Raw genomic sequence first — 12,908 nt, 5'->3', positions numbered from 1 at the left:
CACCCAGCCCTGCTGCCAGTGGCCTCTTGCCCCCCTGGGCACCCCTGGGCTCGTGTCCAGCCCCTGGCACCAGCACCCCCAGGGCCTTTCCCAGCTTTCCAGCCCCTCTGCCCAGCCTGGAGCTCCCTGGGGTTGTTGTGACCAACATTCCCTCTGTGAAGGATGTCTGGTTCTGGAGAGGATCTCCCTCATTTCTGCACCCTGGGCTGGTGCTTGCCTCCCTCACCTTGCACAGGGGGACCCCCTGGGTAAATGTAAGAGTCACTAAATAAAATAAATGGCTGGTGGAGCAGACCCTGCTCAAACACCAAGCTGAAGAGCCCCAATCTTTGCTCCCTTACAGAGTTCAGGTCATCTTGCAGCCAGGGTAGCCACAGCTTTTGTGTTTTACTTCATCCCTCTTCCACTCTGCCCCATGAAACACGAGCTCCAAGGTGTCCCCCACAAGGGCAGTGTCCAGCTGAGTGTTTATAGATTTATTTCTGGGGGCTTCCTTGCCAGGTCACTCTACATGAATGGCATTTCTTAAACATGAAAAATGATTCTCAAGTGAAAGAATGGGAGGACATGGCCTCAAGTCCTGCCCAGGGAAGTTCAGATTAGATATAAGGAAAAAAGTTTTTCCCTGGAAGAGTGGTCAGGCATTGGAATGAGTTGCCCAGGGACGTGGTGGAGCTGCCAGCTCTGGAAGTGCTCAAGAGGTGTCTGAATTCCCCAGGTGGCACCTGGGGATGTGGTTCAGGGTTGATTTTGGTGGCTCTGAGTTGATAGTGAGACTGGGTAAATTTGGAGGTCTCTTCCAACCTCAATGATTCTGTGATTCTATGAAAAGAATATTAAATATATATATATATATATATATATATATATATATATATATATATATATATCTGCAGATAGTACAAGCTGCTCTGCTTATAAGCATTTTATCTGGTTTCTAGTTTATATTCCCCCTCTCAACCCCTCTTTTTTTTCATGACCCACCCAGATCAGGGTGTGCTGTGCTCACCCAGACACATGGCTGTCATAACCCCCTCCAGCTCCTTTTTTGTGTAAGTCAGGCCAGGAAAACTGCCTGCCCACAAGTTCAGAGCTCATTAATCTTTCATACAGGGCAGTAAAACATAGATGAGCAGTAAATATACCTGTCCTTGTTTCCTCTCGCCCACTAAATCAGGTCCCTGTTTTTAGGGAGTCAAGTTAGTGTTGGGCTTCAGATATTAAACCATCAGCTCTTGAAGCAATTGGACACTCTGGAGTCTTTTATTGGGTTTGCATGGCTAAGCTTTGGAAATTAGAAGTTCTCTTTTTGGCATCTTCTCAACACAAAGGGCGTCTCCCAGCCCTTGCACACAAAGAAAAAGGGGAAACACTTCTTTATTTAAAAAAAAAAAAAAATCAGGCAAAATATAAGAAGGTCACTGACTTTTGCTTTTGTGGAACCTTTCTTTTCTAATCTAACTCCTTTAGAGGAAATGACTTGTACAAAAAGCTCATCCAACTCACAGGAAAAAAAAAAACAAACCTTCTGCTGGAGTCATAGTTTCTGACCAAAAGGCAGCTGTTGAGGTTTTCTTTCTGCGAGAAAGAAAGAAAACTGAGAATGTCACTGAGAAATGCTTCCAGGGATAGGGCATCCAAAATTTCTCTAGGAAACCTGTTCTAGTGCCTTCTACCCTAACAGTAAAATATTTCTTCCTAATATCTAATCTAACCCTACTCTCTGGCAGTGGGAAGCCATTCCCTGGGTCCTGTCCCTGCATCCCCTGGAAATTGTCTCTCTCCAGCTTTCCTGGGGCTCCTCCAGGCCCTGCAAGGCCACCCTGAGCTCAGCCCAAAGCTTCTCCTGTGCAGGTGAACAATGCCAGCTGTGCCAGCCTTTCCTCCCAGCAGAGCTGCTCCAGCCCTCTGCTCATCCTGGAGCCTCCTCTGGGCTCTCTGCAGCAGCTCCAGCTCCTCCCTGTGCTGGGACAGGGCTGGGGCAGCTCTGCAGGTGGGCTCTCACCTGTGGGGCCACAGGGACACAATCCCACAGGTGATGGCCCCAAGCAAGGCAGAACTTCCCGAGTTTCTGCCGCCGGCTCAGCATCTAATTTGGAAACCAAAAACACAGCCGGCCAGGGCACCCTGCAGGAGTCTCTGCCCTTCATCTGTGGCATGTGGCTAAGCCCTGCTGCCAGCCTGGGCGCTCTGGGGTGGGCTCTGTCCTCTGTCCCTCACCCAGAGAGGCTCCGTCACCTCCCAGGGATTATCCCGGCGCTGACGCCACAGGGATCGAGTGTCTGCCCGGCTCTCTGATCTTCGAGCTGTAGCAGACACGATTTCAACACGCCCCCCTTCAGGCAGCAGGCACCAAAATATCTGTGTTTTTAGCTCTTCCTCTTAGGCAAGAGGGTGATGCTGAGGTTTGGAATAGTAACAGCTGGGCAAAGATCACCACGGGTTAAAAACGCACTGCTGAGAACAGGAGTGCAGGATCATTTGCTAAGGACATTTAGCGCTGGCTGAATTCCCTCTTTCCAGGTGCCTCTGGCATGCTGCAGGTCCTGCACACCCAATATTTGCTGTCTGTCCTTGCTTTGCATCCCTTGTTCCTCCTGACTCTTGCAGTACTCAGTGCACATCTACCAAAGAGATGTTATTGCCCCTTCCTCTGGAATAAGTTCCTTCCCCAGCTTTATGTTTTCTCTATTCCTGAGTATGAAACAACTTTCATTATCCACCATTTTTGGGAATTTCCAATTTGGAAATGTTGCTGCTCTACACCAACCAAGGTCCTGTTGCCTCCTCTCATAAATTGGACAGTGCCAGACCGAGATAATTGGAATTTCTTCTCCCTGATCTCTTCAGTGTGGATTGAACCTTTTTGGTCAGGATTAAAACACTGCACAGGACCTGGCCCAAAGGAGGTGCCAGGGCAGTGCTTTGCAATGTGACTAGGTATCCCCTTTACTTCTGAAAATAACTCCTTGGGACAGCTACTCATCACATTCCTCTCTGCCACGGCTGCATCACATTACAGCTCCCCACAGCTTGGAGACAAACCTGTGCACACAAAATTCTGCCTCCTGCCAATCCTAAGAGGACAGGATCCCAGTTTCTAGCAGAAATTCTTATTAGACCTCAAAGCAAGTGATGCTGGGACTCCATGCCACCGAATTTTATCTGGTATCTGCACCTGGGGATCTTGCACTTCTTTCTGTCCTGTTTCCCTCCACACTGGCAATGCTCCTCAACTCCCTGCCAGTTCACATTTCTTTGGCACAGGCAGCCTGGGCTGGGGCTGATGTTAAACACAGTCCCAGGACCCACCCTTGGAGGTTTTCTCTACCCTGGGCATGTCCTTCCTCCTTCCCCACAACCTCCCTCCTCCCAGTGCTGGGGATCAGGTGGAGGTGTCCTCACCACGGCACAGCTGGTGACTCCCCACCCAAATTTCGGCCCTCCAAGAGCTGCTTCCCTCACCTCCTGTATTTGTCTCTGGAATGGCCACACTGGCAGCTCCCTCAAAAGCAGCCCGAGGCTGGCCAGAAGCTGAATACAATTTTCTTATAGTGATTTATCTGATTAAGACCACACAGATACCAGTGTCCAACCCATTTCAACTGGGCGCAGCACGACCCATCATTAAAATCCAGCAGGACTCAAATGCTTATGGAAAAGTACTGGAGCCCACAGAAAGCCAATATTCCTGCTCCATCACTGACTGCTGGGAATCACTCACGTGCAGTGCCATGTCCTCCCTGGCCAGAGTGGGGCTGGAAAAGAATGTGCCTGCTTGTTTTATTTATTTATTTGGAGCCTATTGTGGAGGTGTTTCACTTTTTTTAGAACAAAATATTAAACAAACAATAAAATCCCCATGGTGAGGGGTCAGGGAAACACTGGCTGGGCATCAGGAAAGAAGGCAGCTCCTGTGCTTGGTGCTGCCTGGAGAGCTCCAGGACTGCAAATTTTATCAGGGTAATGTGATTTTGAAGGCTCAGGCTGGCAACGTCCGGGCTCAGCACTGCTCAGCACATGGCTCCAGCTCACCTGCAGCCTCTGCTGGGCCCCACCAGAGCAGGGGACTGCAAATTGGAACTGACAGGACGATGGCATCCAGCCAGGATCCCATCCTGGAGCTCAGCAGAGCAGAAACCACCGTGCTGTGACCCCAGCCCCACAGCTCAGGGCTCAGGACTCCACAGCCACCCTCACCCTCTCTTTGCACTCTCTGAGCTCTGATGTGTCCTGGTATCTGCCCTGGAATCATGGAATCATTTAGGTTGGAAAAGGCCTTTAAGGACATCAAGACCAACCATTCCCCCAGCGCTGCCAAGGCCACCACAGCCCCATGTCCCCAAGTGCCACATCTGAGCAGCTTTTAAATCCCTGCAGCGATGGAGACTCCACCACTGTCCTGGGCAGCTCACCCCAGTGCTCAACAATGCTTTCCTTGCATAAATTTTCCCTCATATCCCACCTAAACTTCCCTTAGTGCAACTTGAGGCCACCCCTTTCCTTTCCTTTCCTTTCCTTTCCTTTCCTTTCCTTTCCTTTCCTTTCCTTTCCTTTCCTTTCCTTTCCTTTCCTTTCCTTTCCTTTCCTTTCCTTTCCTTTCCTTTCCTTTCCTTTCCTTTCCTTTCCTTTCCTTTCCTTTCCTTTCCTTTCCTTTCCTTTCCTTTCCTTTCCTTTCCTTTCCTTTCCTTTCCTTTCCTTTCCTTTCCTTTCCTTTCCTTTCCTTTCCTTTCCTTTCCTTTCCTTTCCTTTCCTTTCCTTTCCTTTCCTTTCCTTTCCTTTCCTTTCCTTTCCTTTCCTTTCCTTTCCTTTCCTTTCCTTTCCTTTTTCCTTTCTTGAACTTTCTTGTGGAGATGGAGATCCCTTCTTTGGGATTTGGTTTCTCTTTGATCCACTGAGCTCCACTCTGGTGCTACAGTGAAAAGGAAGGAGAAAAAAAAATCTTAAACATAAAAAAGTTCTTCTAGGTTCTTGCATTGTTTTGTGCCTCCAGGCTTCTTTTTCTGGGGCCACGTTCTCCTGAGGGATTGCACTGCTGAGGAAGGAGAGGTGCTAAGTTTTTTTCCACATCTCTCAGCAAAATCCCAGCTAGCTGGCAGGAAGGCCACTCTGGGTGACATCTTCCTCTACATAAGTAAGGAAGTGGCCTCTGCAGTCTCAGAAATATGCTCCAAACTTTCTCAGCGAAGTAGGAAACACAGATAAATTCTGTTCTGCTTCAAAACGTCACAAAATCACAGAAATATGAAAGGTGGAGGAGACCCTCACGGCCATCCAGTGAGCAAAAAGGAGTGAAAGGTGAGCATATTCTCAGCCATTTCTCCTGCGGGCTGCTTAATAGGAGAGTTTGGTGAGGAAGCAGTGAAAGTACCATGTGAAGGAGAAGGTTTGATAGCTGTCAGATATCAATATGATGGGGGGAAAAAGGTCATCATTTTTCAAGGGGGAATGGACAACCCAGAAGCAAATCATCTTATCAAAGGATGAAGGTGCAGTTATGCTTTCATCTTTTCATCAGTGCATTGATACTTTGATTTTATTCCCACAAATTCTCTGCGATATTTTCTCACTTTTCTCACAAAGGTGAGAGGAAGTTAACTGGGTAGTTGTCTCAGGTTCAGCTGGGTGTGTATTCAATTATCATCTGTCAGAGCTGGGGCAGTTCTCTGCTGTTCACTGGGCAGTTTTTTCTTTATCTTTCCCACAGCCAATCCTCCCTCCAGGAGATCTCTTCTGTCCATGGGCCATTAATTATTAATTATCTTCTGTTCATGGCCAGTGAGTGTCCCTGCATGGCTGAGAAAATTCCATCATCCAATGGGGAGATGCTCTGCCCAGGGGAGGAGCCAAGCATTCCTACCTGGATACAATCTGACCTGGGGAACACCACAGCAGCCTTTGCCCACTGCATTCCCAGAGGAGCAGCTTTCTGCCCCACTGCATTCCCAGAGGAGCAGCTTTCTGCCCCACTGCATTCCCAGAGGAGCAGCTTTCTGCCCCACTGCATTCCCAGAGGAAGCCCAGGCCCATCTCCAGCAGCCCTGGAGCTTCTGAGGAAAACTCCAGCCTTGTCCAGGATCCTGCTCCAGCAGAAGCACAGCTGGCACTGCAGGAGGGCTGAGCCCCCATGGAATGGGACTGCTGCCACACCCTGACCCACAGCCTGCCAGGGCCTGCTCTGACTCTGGCAGGGTTTTTCATTGTTTGGGTTTTTTTTGTTGTTTTTTTGTTTTGTTTTTGTTTTTGTTTTGTTTTGTTTTTGGTTTTGTTTTGTTTTTTTTTTGTTTTGTTTTTTTTTGTTGTTGTTGTTGTTGTTGTTTTGGGTTTTGTTTGTTTGTTTGTTTGTTTTGTTTTTTGTACTATTGCATTTATATTTTTTATTTTCCTAGTAAAGAACTGTTATTCCTGTTCCCATATCTTTGCCTGAGAGCCCCTTAACTTCAAAATTGTAATAATTTGGAGGGCGAGGGTTTGCATTTTCTATTTCAAGGGAGGTTCCTGCCTTCCTTATCAGACACCTGTCTTTTCAAACCAGGACAGTAGTCTATGGTCAAAAATGGGCTTGGATGAGTTGGTATCAAAACTCAACTTCTCTTAAATCCAGTGACAGAGTTATTCCTCACAAATCAAACATCCTGAAAGAGAAAGGTACAGTGCCTCAAAGAAACTGTGGTTTCTAAAGCAGTCACAGTTGTTCTCAGAGATCCAGTCTTCATCTCTCCACAATTCCTTCCTACTTTTATCCCTGGAGGTATTTAAAAGTGAAGATGTGCCTCTTAAGGAGGCTTTTTTAGTGGTGGGATTGGCAGTGTTTAGTTTATGCTTGGATTCAATGGTCTCAAGGGTCTTTTCCAACCTAAATGATCCCAAATTCTCAGTGACAGAAAGGCATCACCACAGTTCTCCACTCCTCCACTCTTGTGCCCTTGATTTGTGTCCTCCAACTCTGCACCTTGAGTAACCAATGAGTTCCTTTCCCCTGAGCTAATTGGAGACAGAAACTCATTAAGATGAGCCTCAGCTGAGATTTGTTGCTCCCTCCCTGTGCTTCTTGCTTGGCAATGATGGGAACAACAAGCATCCTTCAGGATATTTGAATCAAACCTGAAACTCACAATCTGCTTCCTGAAGGAGTAACTGCCTTGAGTTCTCAGCTTCCCAGATGATATGTCAAGCATATTTCCAGCCTCCCAAAGCTGCCAAAGGATGCAGACAGACAGACTTACCTCCTTTAACACTGATATTCTGACATTAAAGAGAAGACTGTAAGCAAGTTTTATTACTTGGAAGGTGGATGAACGGATGTGGTGGCTGGAAAAGTGGCCAGAAACCCTGACTGGGGGCTGGTGCTGCCCTGGCAAAGCTCCTGAACAGTTTCATTTCTCTCCAATGAATTTCATACAGAGTTTTCTTAGGAGAAAATCTCTCACACAGTTTGTGGGCTCAGAAGTGCTCTCATCTATGGGCCAAGTTGCCTTCTGGACCTGCCATTCCAAACTCTTTATTAGCAACACAGTGAAGCACTTCATATTTATTTTCCCACAAAACAAACAATTGACTCACCCTATCCACTCTGTTGCTTGCCATGGTACTCGAAATCACGTCTTTTACACTTCAGCAGCCTGTGAAACTTGACAATCAATCATCCTGAAGTGCCAACAGCCACATCCTATGACATATATGGATCTGTAGGAAGCATAGCTTGAAGCCTTTCTAATTTTAGCTTGTTTCAGGATACGAGAAGTTTCAAGCATCAATCATCCAAGGAAAATGCTTTACATACCAAAGTGTCACCACGAAAAAAAAAAAAAAAGAATAGCCTGCTGGTTTGTGTGCAACTGGGGTGCACTGGAAGGATTTTGCATCCATGAATTCCTGGAGCCTGTGGAATGCTAGTACTCTGTGCTAACCAGCTGCAGTTGCCTTCTCCCAGTGAAACAGGAAAATATAAATGCAGACAGTATTCCTCCACGTGCATTTAAGCCAATAGCTCACAAATTTGTGCTACTGATTTTCATTCAGCTGCAGCTCAGGAAAGATTGAATTCTTTGCCCAGTTGCACTAAATTACTGCAGAAAGTATTAAACTTATGTAAGCAGAATTAACATTATGGCTAAAACCACCGAGCAGCAGCCGGCCCCAGTTCATCCTTGGCATACTCACAGCCTCCTTTTCTCCTGGCAGAAAGGATGGCCACCACATGCTGATCCCAAATTTCCGTGCTGGCTGTAGGGTCTTCGCTACCCCATTTGCTGTTTTCACCCCAGTCACCAGCTGAAGACCAGGGCAGTGCGTCCCTCCCACGTGGGAGGCTTAGCATTCCTCACATTCCCTCCCAGATTAGACCCTGTCCAGAAGATCACTGCTGTAATTTCTGCCTTAGCAAGAACGTGCAAAGTGTGGAGGGTTTTGTCTCAAACCCAAAGGCTGCGGCCCTGCCTGATGTCCTGAGTACTCTCAGGGGTTTTGTTCTGAGGGTAAGAGTGGAACTTGTGGTTCACCAGCCACAGGACGCTCAGGCAGCCTGGGAATACATCAAGGCACAGCACACGTTGGATTTACCACATTTCCAAAGTGATTAACAGTTCTGTGTTTATAATGTCCACCATGCTCCCAAAAGTCCTTCTGCTCAAAACCTCTGCAGCAATGACTGGTGTCCTGATTCGGCTGCTGGTGAGATGGGGAAAATTTTCCCCAGGAAGAGGAATTGCCTGCAGGAACATAAGAAATGCTAAAATCAGTTGCTTACCTAAGCTGGTACTCAGTCTTTGAAAGTGGAAATGGGCAAAACTATTTAGGAATAGCAATATTTAAATCCTTTTGCCCCCAGTCACCAGCATCTGTGATTCCTTGGATTCGGGATGTTGTGGACACATTCCAGGCTGTAGTATCCAATTATGACCTTCCTCTTCCTGACATTGCCCAATCCCTTCACGTTGACATTGTCAGCTTCCATAACATCCTGTGATGACGAATTCCAAAATTTCCTGACTCACTGCATAAAAACATACTCTCTCTTTTCTCTTTCAAGCCGATCTGTTAATTTCATTGTGTCTGCTAATTTTCATTATGGTGTTGCAGGATTTTCTGACTCACTGTTCTGCATTCATCCTTATGATTTTTTTTGTAGCTTCCTTGGCTTCCTCTCCAAACTGAAAAGTCCTGTCAGCCTCCTCATGGAGCAGCTGTTTCATCCTCTCCAGCTGCCGTTTTCTCTGTATTTCTCACATCCCCAGGTCTTCCCGGAGACCAGACTGCACAACCTGTTCAAGATGTCAACACAGCCAGGTTTGTATGGCTGCAAAGCCCTGCCATCCTGCTGACAGTGCATTTCCCTGGGTCTTGGCCGCTGCTGCACCTCAGGCTGATGATTTTGGAAGGACGTGGAGCTGCTGCAGAGAGCCCAGAGGAGGCTCCAGGATGAGCAGAGGGCTGGAGCAGCTCTGCTGGGAGGAAAGGCTGGCACAGCTGGCATTGTTCACCTGCACAGGAGAAGCTTTGGGCTGAGCTCAGGGTGGCCTTGCAGGGCCTGGAGGAGCCCCAGGAAAGCTGGAGAGAGACAATTTCCAGGGGATGCAGGGACAGGACCCAGGGAATGGCTTCCCACTGCCAGAGAGTAGGGTTAGATTAGATATTAGGAAGAAATTCTTTATTGTGAGAGGCCCTGGCAGAGGTTGTCCAGAGAAGCTGTGGCTGTCCCATCCCTGGAACTGTCCAAGGCCAGGTTGGATGGATTCTATGATTCCATGACTTTGTAAAGCCCACAACCCTAAGGATGGAGAAAACATCTCCACACAGATTTAAATTAATGCTTTTGCAGACAAAGAGCAGATACGACAGAAAACACATTTATTTAAACTGCTGCACAATGGGAACCTCAATCATTTTCAAATGCCAGCTGAGGGAGAAGTGACTCACATGGCTTGTGTACAGGAAGCCTCTTTGCAGTTTTCATTGCTGAATTTCTTTTCCTCTGAAGGCGTCAGTGGTGTGAGTGCAGGCAGCTGCTGAATGGCAGCAGCGTGCTTGGTTCCTGCCCTGGAGAGCTCACAGTCTAAATGTGACATGGACAAAACTATCCCAACACATAACAGTTAACTGAAATACCATCTGTCAGACATGAGATCCATTTTAACAAGCATTTTAATGGAATACCAAATATATATATAAAGGTTACAGGTGGGACAGGGTGGTGGCTGTGCTCTTTTTGTGTTCATACAGGCACAAAAGGTAGTGGTGCTTTGCTTGAGAAAGGGATTTTCTTTTCTTTGGTGTGGTGGTTCCAGCTGGTGCTTCCTGAACAAAAACAAAGAAAATTCAATTAGAACTCAGCACTTTTTTGATGTTACAGATTTGAACTCTGGACAATGCTGTGATGAATTAATTCCCATGCAACAGATGAACCCGGATTTGGGAGAGGCAGCATGAAAGAAGTGATGGATTTCCTGCCCTGTCGAGGTGCTGGGAAATCCCACCTGCACCTGGTTGGTGAAACCTTTGGCAGCTACCTCAGAGTCTGAGTCAGCTGGGAATCCAGCCCAGGACAGGTTGTATGGGGCTTGGAGAAACCTGGGATAGTGGAACTCATGGCAGGGGGTTGGAACTGGATCATCTTTAGGGTCCTTTCCAACCCAAACCATTCCATGAGTCTATGGGTCCCAGAAACAGCACTTTGTATCTGTGATCAGGAAGAGGTCCCATCACCCAAAGCAAAACCTGCTGGAAATTCCAACTCTCTTGTAAGTTTGACTTTCTCCCCAGTAAGTGATTGTCTGATCTGTATTTCAGTGCAGGGGAGAAGGGACAGAGGAAGGAGAAAAACTGAAAATTAAAATTCAAAATACAGGCTGACAGAACTTGAGCAGTGCTGGTGTGCTCACACATCTGTACAGGACAAACTCTGCCTTCCAGGTGCTTCCTCTTTTGTGGTGTTAAATTTGGCCTATCTTCAGTAATTTTATACTGAGTCATATTTCTCATCAGGCTCCTCTTTCATACCAGTATTTTAAGTTTTTAATTAAATTTGAGAGCAAAATTCATGTAAGACATGGAGCTCCTAAAAGCTGCAGTGGAATCAGTAGCTGAGTAAGAGAGGAGAGGGAATAATTCATATTCCATGTGAAAGACAAGCTACAACAGTTAAATCTACTTTTGAGTCATCAGCTGGGTACTTTGTGCATGGACACTTCGCCTGTCCACAACAATAATTACAAAAATTGCAAGTTTATGTCACTTTAAGGGTATTTAGAAACTGTGCTTGATGTCTCAATATTTACCTGAAAACCTGTTCAAGAAATATTGTATCATAGGGAACTGTACTAAGACTCTTCCTGCTCCTCCACCTCTTCCTTTTCTTCTCCCTCTCCCTGCTTTTCTTCTTCTTCCTTTTTTTTAAAAAGAAAATATTTGTAATTACCATATAGGAATTGAAAGAAAAAAATAAACAGTCTCGAAATGCAAAGCTCTGCTTTTACAATTGTTCTATTTCTAGTAAATGCAATATTCTTTGAGATTCAAAAACAGAATTAATGTATAGAGTTTTTAATCTCAACATGGCAGGGCTTTATTTTGTGAAGTTTATAGGCATGTGCTGGAATATAAGAACCCACTTCTTAGTGAGGTTAGAACACGTGGTTAAGCTGCAAATTGGTGCTCAAAATCAAAATGAGAATATGAAATACGTGTGAATATGACAAAAAGTTTAGTATTTTTAATTCTTCACTTTCCTGAAGCAGCAAACAAACAACAAAAGATTCATGGCACAGGAACTAGACTCCTGAATTATCTAAAAATCACCTGGAATCAGATAATAGAGCCTTGTTTCTATCTCTAAAGTTCTAATTTCTCTCTTTTATGCAGGAGAAATGACACAATTGAAAGGCAACAGCCCTTTGCTTCAATCAACAGTTATCTGAAAACTTGTGTGACACAGACAACAATCTCTGTTTATTCTCTTTCTAGAGTAAATGAAGCTCTACTCTGAAAAACAGCTGGAAACTGCTTTGTGGGCTCCTCTGCTCCTCTTCCAGCCATCTCTTGTCCAGAGGCACTCCCATGTGTATAAATCAGCTTTATCTCAATCTGCCACCTCTTCACAAACTGCTTGGACTGCTAGAGTGACGTGAATTTCTTCCTGGCATAATCAAATAACCAATCAAAGAATCAATAACGAGCCTTCAGTCAGGATGCAGGTCGCACATGAGCAGCACAGATCTTTGTTTTTCCTCCCAGGCACCTCCTGTCTGTGCAGGAGTCACACCTGAGTTGCTGAAATGAAATCCTGCTTAAATATCTGCTTGGGAATGGAGCTGTTGGAATCAGATTCCTGGTTTCAAGTGTTTTTGAGGGAAAAACATTGCACTAAAGAATCATTCTGCAAAGCCAGAAATGTAATACAAACATCTGTAGATTTGAAGTTCTTATGCCAAAGGAATATTGCCTCTCTGGGCATTTTCCCCCAGGAAAGATGCCTTTTTTGTCTCATGAGAACTCTGACACAGCGCCAGGAGAGCACACAGACAAGCCACATCTTTCAGGTATTACTAACTTCCGTCCAAAATTCAAGTCAATTAACTTTTACAGGAAGAAAAAATTATTTTTTCTATTGCTTGAAGCATTAGGTGGTGGTGCCAGGGTAAAACTAACCAGGCTTGGTGGCCCTCACCAGCCTCTCCAGGAACCTCTGCACTTTGCTCATGGGTCCAGGAGCTTTAGGGTCAGGAAAACATACCCTGGGAGAAGCAGCTGAGGGAGCTGGGGAGGTTCAGGCTGGAGAAGAGGAGGCTCAGGGGGGACCTCACTGCTCTGCACAACTCCTGATAAGACAGGCAGTGAGGGGGACGTTGGGTTCTGCTGCCAATGAAAGGACAAAGGAAATGGCCTTAAATTGCATCAGAAGAGGTTCAGAT

General features: G+C 46.1%; 1 protein-coding gene across 5 annotated transcripts in view; it reads right to left on the bottom strand.

The window, feature by feature from the left end:
* Positions 1-9,871: 9,871 nt before the first annotated feature.
* The window catches only part of SH3BGR (SH3 domain binding glutamate rich protein), a 28,913-nt gene continuing 25,876 nt past the window's right edge, over positions 9,872-12,908 (bottom strand). For all 5 annotated transcript variants that reach the window (XM_053971208.1, XM_053971206.1, XM_053971205.1 and 2 more), the window contains 2 exons: positions 11,277-11,384; positions 9,872-10,296 (listed from right to left, as the gene is read on the bottom strand). In XM_053971208.1, the coding sequence (XP_053827183.1) occupies positions 11,319-11,384 (66 nt within the window). In that variant the 3' untranslated portion in view covers positions 9,872-10,296; positions 11,277-11,318. The remainder of the gene's footprint in view (positions 10,297-11,276; positions 11,385-12,908) is intronic.

The sequence above is a fragment of the Vidua macroura genome, chromosome 2 (genome assembly GCF_024509145.1).
Source record: "Vidua macroura isolate BioBank_ID:100142 chromosome 2, ASM2450914v1, whole genome shotgun sequence".
NCBI classification, from domain to species: domain Eukaryota; kingdom Metazoa; phylum Chordata; class Aves; order Passeriformes; family Viduidae; genus Vidua; species Vidua macroura.
Note: the sequence above shows the minus strand (reverse complement) of the source record. Positions and strands in the feature narration are given on the sequence as shown.